General features: G+C 49.8%; 1 protein-coding gene across 1 annotated transcript in view; it reads left to right on the forward strand.

Moving 5' to 3' along the window:
* Positions 1–1,182: 1,182 nt before the first annotated feature.
* LOC309799071 (uncharacterized protein) overlaps positions 1,183–14,188 on the forward strand; it is a gene marked incomplete at both ends in the record, with an annotated part of 200,358 nt that continues 187,352 nt past the window's right edge. Inside the window, 5 exons of the mRNA XM_082612099.1 lie at positions 1,183–1,200; positions 1,261–1,405; positions 1,547–1,671; positions 4,136–4,288; positions 5,141–5,336. Coding sequence (XP_082468225.1) covers positions 1,183–1,200; positions 1,261–1,405; positions 1,547–1,671; positions 4,136–4,288; positions 5,141–5,336 — 637 coding nt within the window. The remainder of the gene's footprint in view (positions 1,201–1,260; positions 1,406–1,546; positions 1,672–4,135; positions 4,289–5,140; positions 5,337–14,188) is intronic.

A 14,188-nucleotide genomic window follows, 5' to 3' on the forward strand; every position in this document is an offset into this window, starting at 1 on the left:
CTTCTGGAAAGCTGCCCACTCCAGTGTTTGCTGTTGCCTGAGACCCTGACCTAGCAGCCAGTCCCAGCTCAAGGCCCACCCCAGTGAACCAGCTGTGCGGTTCCCTCTTGGGAAGGGTTTGAGCTCTTGACCCCGGTGGTGTTTCTAGCACTTTCACCTTCACATTTTTTTTTTTTTTCTTTTTGCGGTATGCGGGCCTCTCACTGCTGTGGCCTCTCCCGTTGCGGAGCACAGGCTCCGGACGCGCAGGCTCAGCAGCCATGGCTCACGGGCCCAGCCGCTCCGCGGCATATGGGATCCTCCCAGACCGGGGCACGAACCCGTATCCCCTGCATCGGCAGGCGGACTCTCAACCACTGCGCCACCAGGGAGGCCCTCACCTTCACATTTTTTGTCCTGACATTTACAGCCATCTTTCTTCCTCTGGGCCCCCAAACAGATGCTACAGTCAGTGTCCCCAGGGAAATGCCACATTTCTGTTTGTTTGTTTGTTTGTTTGTTTGTTTTGTTTGGTCGAACCGTGTGGCTTGCAGGATCTTAGTTCCCCGACCAGGGATGGAACCTGTGCCCCCTGCAGTGGCTGCGTGGAGTCTTAACCACTGGAGCGCCAGGGAAGTCCTGCCACTTTTCTTAATAAAGTAAAACCCAGAATACCACAGCTTATGCCAGGTGGAGGTGGGCAGGGTGGGGAGAAGGCCATTTCCCAGGTCTCTGACCCAAGATGGCCCAGTGGCCCTTCCTCTGACACGTGGCACAGACATGAGGGCCAGAACATGCAAACGAGCCTTCACCAAAGGCTAAGGGAGAGCAAACGAGAACCCAAGACGGGGCACTGGCCCTCCACAACACAGCCCACCGAGGGCAGCCCATCTTGGAACCCCTCCACAAGGCATCCTCTCCTGGCAGCCACGGCTCCAGGGGGACCAAGAACATTTTACGTGTATGTGTTTGTGCTTTTCTTTTTCTGGGAGAGTGAGTCCACCTTGTCACTCATTGGATGCTCAGAAGGATCTGTAAACCACCAAAAAAGGTTAAGAACCACGATCCTTAAAGGAGCTCTCCGTCCCACCCAGCCCAGCTCCCAAAGCCCTTGCGTTTGGTAGCATCCAAGCCTGAACCATCAGTGTGACCGGAATTTGTCCCACGCGCTGAACTTCAGAGGCACCCACAAGTTAAATGACGATGCTGACCCTCAGGCAGGTTTGAAAGCCTCTTCAACCAACTTCCACACCATCACCCCCGGTGTCCTTTCTCCTGCAGGGTGCCGACCCCTTAGCAAGGCAGAGAGCCCGCCAGCCTGGGCTTCCCTCCGTGGACCTGGGCTACCCCTCACCTTGCTGGCACTCTGCACCCACGGCGCACACCCGCTTTGAGGGCATGATCTGCGCCACTTGCCGAGCGCCTGGTCGTGGCTCTGGCCAGGGGTCATCCAGGAAGACCCTCAGAGACCCTGAGATTCCTCCAGGTCTAGACTCGAGAGAGAAAGGATGAACGAGGCTTCTCTGAGCTGCCTGTGCCTTCCTGCTTCACCCCCTTGTCTCCACAGCCTGCTCCCGGCCTGAGGTCCTGCCCTTCCCCAGGCCAGTGACCACAGGACTCAGCCCATCGTCCAGCAGGACCTGTCCCTCCCCACCCCCACCCCCCACCACGCAGTCCTGTAGGGCGCCTCTGGTGATAACGTGGGCCATTGCCCACAGGGCCCTCTCTACATAACCTCTTCCTCGGGCGAGCTAGGACCCTCCCTTGGCCATGAAACCCGCAGACGACCCAGAGTCCCTCCAATCACCCGGCTGGCTTCCGGCAGGATGACTGCAGAGGTGTCCTTAGGAGAGTCATAATTCCTCTACTTGGCTTCCCAGAGCTCCCTGGTGTGCAGCAGACTCCTGTGTCTTAGGACCTGTTGACGTTCTCATTGATTCCGTGGCCCTTGTGGTCCTTCAGGGCTCTGTTTTAGAGCCTTTCATGACCACATTTTGCCAGTGAGCCAAAAACCCAGGCCAAGGGCCATCACGTTGGGAAATTTCCAGAGAAACTTGGGCTTCTTTGCCGTTCAAGTCTCATAAGCCTGGGGCATCTTGAACTCGTCATTCTAGAAGCCCTGATTTAATTTAACTGCATTGTTTCATCCTCCGTAATATGAAGACACCAGCATCAGGGAGGCACTCAGTAAAAACTGGCTGAACTGAAGGAGAGGACTTTGAACATCTGACTTGACAGGTGTTTCTGTTATAAGCATTCGATGAACGTTTATTGAGTGCCTGCTGTGTGCCAGGCACTGCACCAGGCTCCGGGGACCTGGAGAGGAATACAGGAGACGTCATCTTCAGGACACAAGGTCTAAGGCACAAAACGGCAGCAGGCAGCTCCTCCTCCTCTCCCCAGGCGCCCTTGCTGATGACACGAGTTACCCGGGCTGACAGCCTCAATGTTTATCTCACAGCCTGGTGCCAACGTAGCAATTATGGAAGAGCGCTCCTGGCCCTGGACTTCCCACTGGATAATTGGCAGCAAGTGGCTCTTCCGAGAGCCCGAGACGTGTGTGTGCTGACCGTGTGCGTCGGCTAGGTTAGGCGGGCACACCTGAAAAGTCATTAAAACCTGCTGTCCCCCTCTCTTGTGTGGGCACTGCCCCTTCCGGTGAGAGGTGAAGGTGTTAATTACCCATAACGAGCACTAAAGGCGTGCAGAGCCTTCTCACCGATTTCTCCCAGACCCAGCGATGGGGGCGCCTCCCCCAGCCTTGCAGCTGCAGCTGCGCCCCTCACCTCATCCCCTTCCCTTTCTTTGTGCTGCAGCTGGAGCCTTTCAGAGGTCAGGTCCTCAAGGCCACCTGCGGATGCGTGAAACCGTTCCAGGACAAACCCGTCTCCAATCAGCAGGCTCGTCTCTCTTCCCCACTTTCTCCTTCAGGGACCCGGGGCTCCAGACACTGGGAGCATATGTTCCTGTTTTTTGTTGGTGGCACATATTTTTCACACGGTTGCTACACCATAAAGATTTGTTTTGATTTTCTGGGATTTCCTGGCTTTTAAAGTAAAAGCCAGTTAAACTCCCTTGCAGTGTTTCTGTGAAAATCAAATTAAACCACCCAGGACTGTGTCTGGTCGGCAGACCCGCACGGTGAACCTCCGTTAGCCCCGCGAGGAAAGGGGCAGCCTCAGCACGGACGGTGCGTCCTCGCTCGCTCGTTCCTCCTGAAGTGGCAGATGGCAGTGAGGGTGGGCCTCTGGCTGTAACGATGCCTTATTATCCTTCCGTTTATCCTCTCCAATCCTGGGTGTCAGCGCGCGGGTCACAAGATCGCACCACGGGCTTCTCTTGGACGGCCTCCTTTTTAGGAGCCCACAGCATCAGGCTCAGCGTGATGAATCCCTCCCAGAATGCAGAAGAATCTAGAACACACTCGTGGCCACATGACAGCCTTTGGCTCTTAAAACACCATCTCTGATCCTGGGAAACATGCCCCGGTGACAGAGCCAATATCCACCCTCCAGAGCCATCCCCAAAACACGCCAGGACCTCCCTCCTCCGAGCTTAAGCTGAAGCCCTCCAGGTCCCCTCCCCTAGAGCCACCCTGCATTTTAATTTATTGATTTATTTATTTTTGCTGGGTTGGGTCTTCGTTTCTGTGCGAGGGCTTTCTCCACTTGCGGCGAGCAGGGGCCACCCTTCATCGCGGTGCGCGGGCCTCTCACTATGGCGGCCTCTCTTGTTGCGGAGCACAGGCTCCAACACGCAGGCTCAGTAGTTGTGGCTCACAGGCCCAGTTGCTCCGCGGCATGTGGGATCTTCCCAGGCCAGGGCTTGAACCCGCGTCCCCTGCATCGGCAGGCAGACTCCCAACCACCGCGCCACCAGGGAAGCCCCACCCTGCATTTTTTTTTTTTTTTTTCTTTTTGCGGTATGCGGGCCTCTCACTGTTGTGGCCTCTCCCGTTGCGGAGCACAGGCTCCGGATGCGCAGGCCCAGCGGCCATGGCTCACGGGCCCAGCTGCTCCGCGGCATATGGGATCCTCCCAGACCGGGGCACGAACCCGTATCCCCTGCATCGGCAGGCGGACTCTCATCCACTGCGCCACCAGGGAGGCCCCCACCCTGCATTTTAAATCTTTTTTTTTTTTCTTTTTCTCACCAGTTACTAGAGAAGATCACCAGGGTCATAGAGGACAATATCAACGTTTGGCAGCAAAAGCGGACCCTGCAGAAGGAGACCCAGCTCAGCAGCTGCAAACAGGAGGAAATCACCCAGAACATCAAGAAGCTGAAGACATCCTTAGACAGTTGCCAGGTGCCCCCTTCTCCATTCCTCAAATGTCCCCTGTGTCTCATTTTTGTGCTCCTTGTTCAGGAAATTGTCCAGCTCTGCTTTTAGTCCACCTTTTCTCTTGTTGGAGAAATCTGTTTGAGATCAGAAAACAAAGGACCTCCAGAAATGCCTCCCAGGTGAACTTGGTGTGACCAAGGAGAAGCTGCCCGACACACTCCAAGTACTGCCTTTGGGAGGCCCCAGACCCCGGGGAAAATAAAACAGCCCCGTGTTATTTCCAGAGAAACCAATGAAACATTCTGCTCTTTATTTGCAGTTTTCTTTTCTGTCCCAGCGGTGGAAGGCTGCTCTTACCCTTATTGGACCAGAGGGTCTGGCAGAGCCCCCACTTCATGGCCCCCACGCAGGGATCCAGCTTATCACATCAGGCAGCTGCTTCTGCTTTCTCTGGAAATATGCAGCTACTATTTGGGGAGTCTGGGCAAATGTTGGCTTGTCAGCACTCTTTCAAATCAGGAAACCGCACTTTATGACCAGCTTGTGTGTTGATCTCAGCAGGAATTCCATAGCCAAACTTGCTTCCCCTTTCAGCCAAATCGTCCTTGGCAGTTTGACTTTGGAATTGCCTATACCTAGACAAAGGGTCTCTTTGACCATCCAGAGTCCCAATTAGAGTGGACATGAAATAAAAGCTGCCTCCTTCCTTCCGCCCCCCAAAAAAGGGAAGTAGAACTGGGCCGTCACAGGGCGGCCAACATACGGCTCTGCCTGCTTCACAGGCACGTCAAGAACACTGCTCTGTGCAGGTCACAACCGTCAGGTGCTATTTCTGGCGATGGTGCCCGGGCTCCTCACGACCTCATCTCTTTCCAGGCGTGCATGACAATGTCTTGCTCTAGCAATGACCTGAAGAAGGAGGTCGACCTCCTGCAGCACCTGCAGGTGAGCCCACCTGTCTCAGGGCTCCAGAAGGTGGCGCTGGACATCTTGCGCCTGTCACTGTCCTGGCTGGAGGAAACGGAGCATCTCCTCCACGAGGTGGGGATCCAGTTCTCCAGCTCCGACAAAGGTGATTGAAACTCTTTTCTCACATAGTTACATGACTGAAATATTGCATTGAATCTGATCACGATGGGACATCTGTTGAGGGAGGATTCTTAGATATGTGGCCAAGTGTTCCCTTCTCCAGACTTCACTTTGCTTCACCACTTGAGAAGCAGCGTTCCTGAAAAAAGTACACAAGTGAGACGTGATTACTGGAGAAAAATGAGACGTGACAGAGGCAAAAGGAAAAATCGAAATTATGCTAAATCTTCTCTCTCAGAAGTAACCATATATATACATATATAGAGTAGAGACATTTTTTAGAGCAGTTTTATGTTCATGGCAAAATTGAGAGGATGATACAGAGATTTCCCAGGTACCCCCTGTCCCCACTCATACACAGCCTCCTCCATTTATCAGCATCAGCACCAGAGAGGTACAGTTGTTAGAACTGATGAACCTACATTGACACATCCTAATCACCCAAAGTCCATGGTTTACATTAGGGTTCACTCTTTTTTTTAATTTTAATTTTATTGGAGTGTAGTTGATTTACAATGCTGTGTAGGGGTCACTCTTGGTGTTGTACATCCTATGGGTTTGGGCTTGGACAAATGTGTGATGACATGTATCCACCATTATAATATCATACAGAATCGTTTCACTGCCCTGGCCTTTCTCACCTTCTGAGATGGCCCACGCCCTGTCTGTGGAGTGTGTTTCTCTCTAAATAAGTCCACGTCTTACCTATCACTTTGTCTCTCACTGAATTCTTTCTGCGATGAAACATCAACAACCTGAGCTTCATTAAGTCCTGAAACCAGCAGGTCCACCAATAATGAGGCCAACCCCGGGGAGGACCCAGAGGCCCTGTAAATCATGATGCTCCACCGGGAAGATGGTCCAGTCCTGAAGGTGCCTTTGATCCCAAATCTACTGCCATAAGCAGAAGCCAGGGAGCATGGTGGGGGATGTGGTTCAGATCAGGCCATCTCTGAGCAGATTGGTGGATTCTGTGCACAAAGCCCTGGTATTAGGTCAACTCGATTTATGAGTTTCACTTCTCAGGTCACTCTGTAACTACATAGTAACAGAAAGTACAGAGAATTCATTAAAAGCCACCTGTGGAGTCCATAGAGGGGAAGTGGGGTGGGTGAAGTTACAGATCAGGGACGTGGTAATAAAGCAAAATGATGATAACCCATAAACCAGAATATCTAGAAACTGATATTCTAGAAATTGAGGAAAGTAAAGCTACAAGTTTAACAAAATAAAAAGAAGCAAAGGAGAAGCCAACTTCAAAGCCAGCCTATGCAATTCCTCCAGGGCAGCGCACGTTTGTCTGATTGAAGCCTGGCCCTGCTGTTCTTCAGTGCCTTCCTATTAGTGCCTTAAGTAATCAACATCTCCAGTAATCCCTCTGCAGTGTTCAGGAATTCAACTCGTCATGGGGAAACCTGTGGTTTGAGGACTTACGTTTTTAAGAAAACTTCTTTTCTTTTCAAAACTGGACATTTTTATTCCAAATATTCCAATAATAAACCTATCCAAAAAAAAGAATAGTTTCACTGCCCTGAAAATCCTCTGTGCTCCCTCCCAGCCCCCCCGCAGCCCCTGGCAAACACAGATCTTTTTACCATCGCCATAGTTTTTGCCTTTTCCAGGATATCATGTAGTTGGAATCATACAACTTTTCAGATTAGTTTCTTTTATTTAGTAATATGCATTTTCGTTTCCTCCAAGTCTTTTCATGGCTTGATAGCTCTTTTTTATTTTTTTAAGTGCCAAATAATATTCCATTATCCATTCACCTACTGAAGGACATCCTGGTAGCTTCCAAGTTTTGGCAGTTATGAATAAAGCTGCCATAAACGTCCACGTGCAGCGTTTTGTGTGGACATGTTTTCAACTCCTTTGAGTAAATACCAAGGGCGCGGTTGCTGAATCGTGTGGTTAGAGTACATTTAGGGTTTTTTTTTAATTAATTTATTTTATTTTATTTATTTTTGGCTGCGTTGGGTCTTCATTGCTGCGCACGGGCTTTCTCTAGTTGCCGCAAGCGGGGGCTACTCTTCCTTGTGGTGCACGGGCTTCTCATTGCAGTGGCTTCTCTTGTTGCATTGCATGGGCTCTAGGCGCGCAGGCTTCAGTAGTTGTGGCACGCGGGCTCAGTAGTTGTGGCTCACGGGCTCTAGAGCACAGGCTCAGTAGTTGTGGCACAGGGGCTTAGTTGCTCCGCGGCATGTGGGATCTTCCCAGACCAGGGCTTGAACCTGTGTCCCTTGCATTGGCAGGCGGATTCTTAACCACTACGCCACCAGGGAAGTCCCTAGAGTACGTTTAGTTTTTAAGAAAACCACAAAACTCTTTTCCAAAGTGGCTGTTTTGCGTTCCCGCCAACAATGAATGACAGTTCCTGTTGCTTCACATCCTCGCTAGCATTTGGTATCGTCACTACTATCATATTTTGTGTGGAACTTCCAGGGCATTTTCCCATGGAAAGAGCTGTGTGATTCTAGGCAAGTTACTTCCCCTCTCTGTGCCTGTTTCTTTACCTGTAAAATGGGGATAATAGGGAATACTCACCCCTTAGGATTGTTGTGAGGATTAAAATGCATTGATATATGTAAAGTACTTAGAATAGTACCTGGCATAAAATAGGCCCTACCTATATACATGTATTGATTTTTTAACTTTACAAAAGAATAATGTCATATTATATCCAATTTCCTTTAGTTTCGTTCCTAACAGTACATCAGGAACACCCTCCCATGTCAATACACACAGGTCTACATCATCGCTGTCACTGATGGCAAGGAATCCCATTCTGTAGGATGTACCATAATTTATTTAGCCAGTCCTCTATCATGGGCATTTAAGTTGCTTCCAGTTTTTCACACTTAATAGATGAGGCTGACATAAATATTATTCACACATACCTGTTCATCTTATCTTTATCATCCTAGATGTGGAACGATATGAACCACTTTCATTCAACAAAGATTTATCGCAGGCCTCCTAGATACAAGGCACAGTGCAGGATGGAGATATAATGGGGTCAGAAACAGGTAGAATCCAGGTTATGTTGTATATGGATGTTGGCTGTAAAATTCTTCCCTCTTCGCTGTACATTTGAAATCTTTCATAATAAAATATTGGGGAACTAACAGGCACTCTCCCTGCGCTTGTAGATCTTAGGGTCTCAGGGAGGAATAGGGTGGGGCATTAACTGAAAAATCACTCACATGTAAAACTTTAATCATGACAGTTGCTTTGAAGGAGAAGTGCAGGGCTCTGACCTGGTCAGGGATGGCAGGGCACCTGCAGGATGCATAGGAGTTATTTGCCAAAGAGGGGAAGGGAGGGCATTCTGGGTGGAGGGAGCAGTGTGGTGGGATCGCAGGAAGCATGGAGAACTCAAGGGGCTAAAAGAAATGGAGGTTGAGGGCAGGGACTGGTGAAGGAGGTCCGCAGGGGCTGTATCATGGTGTGGCCAGGGGCTTGCAGAGCCCTGGTAAGAAGCTCTGCTTTAACCTGAGAGCAGAGAGAAGCCCACAAAAGGTTTTAAGTAAGGAACTGATGGAACAGGCTTGCATTTGGAGACAGTCATCTTGGCCATGAGTGGAAAATGTACAGGAAGGTGGCCAGCACAGAACCCCAGGAGAGCAGTTAGGAGGCTGTCACAAGACACGATGGTGGCCCTCACTGTGGCAATGGAGGGGACGGAGCAAGAGAGAAGATTCCAGGGGCATTTAAGAGATGAATCAACAGGCCTCGGTGATGGAGTTAGATATGGCTAGAAGGGAAGTGATGGAGAGACAGGGGGCTACAGATCTCCAGGTTTCTGGCTTGTGTTAAAAGTACAGATGTGGTTCCTTCACTAAAGTCCAGAGTAAGGAATGCCACAGGAGGACCAGGTTTGAGGGGGAAGATGAGTGTGAGGTGCCTGTAGGCATCCAAAGTGAGGTGTCAAGGACGCAGCTGTCACCCTGGATATCCAACCGTATCAGTGATGTGGCCCCAGAACCCAGAAGAACATGTGCCACATAGCGGGTGCTTAGTCAGATGGGATGGATGGACGGGTGGATGGATGGATGGTGATTAAAGCCATACGTGTGAATGGTATCACTAGGAAGAAAGTATTGCATGAGAAGGGAGAGCCCAGGGCCACACCTGGGAAACTCCAACATTTATCGTTGATCCTTCTTGCTAAAGCGCTCTCCAGAGAGGCTGCACAAACTTGACATTCTTACAATAATGAATGAGAATAGAGGAGTGATTTTCAACTCTGGTGATTAAGCAACCCCAGCCAGGATATGTCTAAGGTAATCCAGAAGGTGGTGTGAATTTCTTTTAAACGTCTTTAAAAAGAAAGGCAAAATCAAGATTAACTTTTCTGTACGTGCCTGCCCCTCACAGATAGCATAGAGAAGAGGGGCGCCGCATTTCTCCCGGCAACCCAGCCCCTCCCCAACCCCTGTATAACTGTCGTTGTAATCATGGCAGAGTCTGAGTCTGCGTGAAACCAGGAGAAATGTGGCCCACAGTTCTAGCTGTTCTTCAAAATCAGAACTAAAACAAGGAAAGACCACGATCTCTATCCTAGTAATAGCGGGGCCAAGCAATGTGTGCACTGTCCCCTCCCCAGGCTTCAGGAGTCACTGAAGCCTCTGTCTCTAAATCTAGTCATACATTACCGTAAAGAAACATGGGTTGCAAAATTAAGCCATCAGGGGCTTCCCTGGTGGCACAGTGGTTGAGAGTCCGCCTGCCAATGCAGGGGACACGGGTTCGTGCCCCGGTCCGGGAAGATCCCACATGCCGTGGAGCGGCTGGACCCGTGAGCCATGGCTGCTGAGCCTGTGCATCCGGAGCCTGTGCTCCGCAACGGGAGAGGCCACAACAGTGAGAGGCCCACGTACCGCAAAAAAAAAAAAAAGAAAAAAGAAACTGGCTCAAAAACTTTTTATGTGTTAGTCCACCATGATAAGTGATTCAAGGTACTTCCCATTACTGAGGCCAGCAGGGGATCCCCCAGTCACTCATCACCATACACAAGCAGTCCTAAGAGCCTTCTGTGTTCACAGTTCCTAAGAGGAGGGTAGGAGCCATGGTTGGTTTAACTCCTCCTGAGTACTTGTCACTGTGTTAGTTGTTTTACATGTACTGTGTACTTTCATCTTCCAACAGCCCAATGAGCCAGGTACTATTGTCGTCTTTATTTTGCAAGTAAGGAAACTGAGTATCAATAACATTAAGAAACTTGCTCAAAGTCACACAGCTGGTACATGGTAGGGTCAGGACTCAAACTGAGGTCATTGTGATCCTGGCACTTGTGTTTTTTCTGTGACCCCACATGCGCTCCGAAGATCCAGAGGGGTACCAGGTACATGCCCAGTTCCTAGAGGACAGGTTCTGTCGTTAACTTGAACAGAGACAAACCTGAGAGTTTCATTCCCTGGAGTGAAAGATGTCAGATGCGCGCCGCGGGCCTCGCCCCAGCAAAGCCCCATTTGCATTAGAGCGAATAATTCTGAGTTCAGGCTTTGGAGACCAGCTGCTAAGGTGTGACTCTCCAGTGTGCACTTACTCATTGTGCGAGCAGGTCTCGACTTCTGTGTGCCTCTGTTTACTTGGTTATAAAATGGGGTTAAGATCTCACCAGGTAGTTGTGAGGATTAAACGACGTGGTACCCAAATCGTGGGGTCACACATAAGCCTTAGTAAACAGTAGCTGCCATCCGCATCAGCCTTGAATACTTGTTGATTGAATGTGAACTAAATGTGGATGGCAAGCAGATGGGTATGCGGACAGGCAGGGCAGCTCGATTTACTCACGCCGAGGTGCCTTTACCTGTGACCCCTGCCGCATCTCTATTTGACAGCTAGTCAGATTTCCTTAGCCGTGAGCACTCAGTTCTCTTCCCAGGCCTTCTTCCTCGGCTCTTGACAATGGGCTGCATTTCCTAGCTGCCGAGTGGTAAAGCTGGGACTCCATCCAGGTCCCTCTGACCTCAAAGCCCCTGCTCTGAACCACCATAGTACCTGCCTTTTTAAAATATTGTCCTAAGGGATAAAACGCACGTAACCACCTAGGTCTGTAAAATCGTGGAATAAATCCCTCAGGGAAATCCAGGTTGAGTAACTATTGTTGGATCATGTCATGAGCAGCCCAGGAGATTGGGGTCACTACTAAAGATCTGATTGGTTAAGATATCACCTAACACCTGTCAGAATGGCCGTCACCAAAAAGAACACAAATAACAAGTGTTGGCGAAGATATGGAGAAAAGGGAACCCTTGTACACTGTTGGTGGGAATGTAAATTGGTGTGGCCACTACGGAAAAGAGTTTGAAGGTTTCTCAAAACACTAAAAATAGAACTACCATATGATCCAGCAATTCCACTCCTGGGTATTTATTCCCCCAAAATGAAAAACACTAATTCAAAAAGATACATGCACCCCAATGTTCATAGCAGCATTATTTACGATAGCCAAGACCTGAAAGCAACCTACGTGCCCATCAACAGATGAGTGGATAAAGAAGATGCAGTAGGGAATTCCCTGGCGGTCCAGTGGATAGGAGTTGACGCTTTCACTGCTACGGCCCAGGTTCAGTCCCTGGTTGGGGAACTAAGATCCCACAAGCTGCATGGTGTGGCCCCCCACAAAAAACAGATGTGATCGAGTTCATTTGGGAGGGGCTCCAAATTTTTACCATCTACCCACATCCAGGTTTCTGTTATTTAAAGCTGAAGGCAGCGCGGGCCCAGAGCGTTAACGGGCGGGGGCGGGGGTGTGGCGTTGGGAGGTCCACTGGGCCTCCTGGTAGCCTCCCTGAGTTCAACCAATCCAGTGAGGAGAAGCCGTGGGCGGGGCGAGCTCCGCTGCCAGAGCGGCGTGAAAAATTTCCCAAGGCAGAGCGAAAACCTTTCCTGAGCGACTGAGCATGCCCGCTGGTGAAAGGTCCAGCCCAACTTTCACCACATCCCAGACTGCAGAGGGACTTTTCTGAAACCCAGAGAATTGACCATGTCCTCAAACAGCTTAAAAGTCTTCCATGGCTCCCACGTGCCTCCTCAGGAAAAAAAGATCACACTTCAGTGGGTGTTTTATGCTTCATCCTCAACCAATTTCTTCAGCCACGTCTCCCACTACTTTTGCAAGAACTCTTTTGCTCCACGGATGTTGAAAACTTGCAGCTTCTCATACATACCATGTTCTCTGGGCACACAGGTTCACCTACCTGCGATTCTCTGCCCAGGCCCTCTCTACCAGGATACTTGCATCTGTGCTTTCTAGGTCTATGAAGACAGTCATGCTTCATCCCTCTGGCATAGCTCTTGTTTTTTTTTTTTGCATCTTTGTTGGAGTGTAGTTGCTTTACAATGGTGTGTTGGTTTCTGCTTTGTGGCAAGGTGAATGAGTTATGCATGTGCATGTGTTCCCATGTCTCTTCCCTCTTGCGTCTCCCTCCCTCCTGCCCTCCCTGTCCCACCCCTCTAGGTGGTCGCGGGGCGCCGAGCTGATCTCCCTGTGCTGTGCGGCTGCTTCCCACTAGCTATCTATTTGATGTTTGCTGGTGTATATGTGTCCATGGCATAGCTCTTCTTATTCTGTGTTGTGAATATACTCTATGTGCTCCATGTCTTATCTTCACTAGAATGTGAGCTACTTGAGGGCAGGGGTCTTGGCATATTTTATACCTGTATGGAACTCTAAGACCTACCAGGGTGCCTGGCACAGGATAGAGCCTCAATAATTGCTTATTGAAAAAATGAATGGATTATGAGCTCCATGAAGGAAAAAAAAAGAAAAGCTGAAGGCATTCCAACTGATGCAGAAAGTTGCCCTGATTCCTGATGACTTTCTGGTTCCTGGTTTCTTTCCTTGGAAAGGCCCATTCCAGTGCCTGCCCTTGGGTTCCACTAGGACGTTTTGTATCACTCAAGATTCTCTGGTTGCAACCAACAGAAATCTCCTGTGGCTAACTTAAACAGAAAAGGAGTTTACTGAAAGGAAATGCGGAAGGTTAGAGAATCAAAGGGCAAGCAAAGCTGAGGAGTCTGGACAGGCAGGAGCCATCTTTTCTTCCCCATAGATGTCCCCTTTTTTGCTTCAGCCGGTTTGAGTTTCTGTTATTTGCAACCAAAATGGCATTTACTAAGACACTCTGCACAGCCCCAACTGGTAGCTCTGAGAAGCTACCAGCGACCTTTCTTTCCCCTGACGTTGTACCAAGGGACAGCAAGGTACCTGCAGTCCCCCCACCAGAACTCCCAATCTTCTGATCCCCCAAGAAGGTAAGCCAAACAACTTCCTTCCACCCTTGCCAATGGGGGCCCATTTGGATTCGTGACTTTGCAGATAAGGTGCCCTTCTCCAGCAACTTGGCAGAGCCAGCAGTGCCTGCTGTTGTGGAAACCGGGGTCATGAAGTGTCTACGGAAGAAAACAGCTTCCCCCGGATCCGTGTTGCAAAGTGTGTTCCTGGTAAGTGGAGTGGTTTCTAATTTTTTAGGGTCTTAGGAATGAAAGCAATACACTAACGATGAGAGGAAACCCAAAACCTGCTAATGCTAATGTTCTCCTCTTTTTTTTAATATAAATTTATTTTTTATTATTATTATTTTTTAAAATTTATGGCTGCATTGGGTCTTCATTGCTGCGCCCAGGCTTTCTCTAGTTGTGGCGAGCAGGGGCTACTCTTTGTTGCATTGCATGGGCTTCTCATTCCATGGCCTTTTCTTGTTGCAGAGCACAGGCTCTAGGCATGGAGGCTTCAGTAGTTGTGGCTCGCGGGCTCTAGAACGCAGGCTCAGTAGTTGTGGCGCACGGGCTTAGTTGCTCTGCGGCATGTGGGATCATCCTGGACCA

The sequence above is a fragment of the Mesoplodon mirus genome (genome assembly GCF_964341445.2).
Source record: "Mesoplodon mirus genome assembly, chromosome: 3".
NCBI classification, from domain to species: domain Eukaryota; kingdom Metazoa; phylum Chordata; class Mammalia; order Artiodactyla; family Ziphiidae; genus Mesoplodon; species Mesoplodon mirus.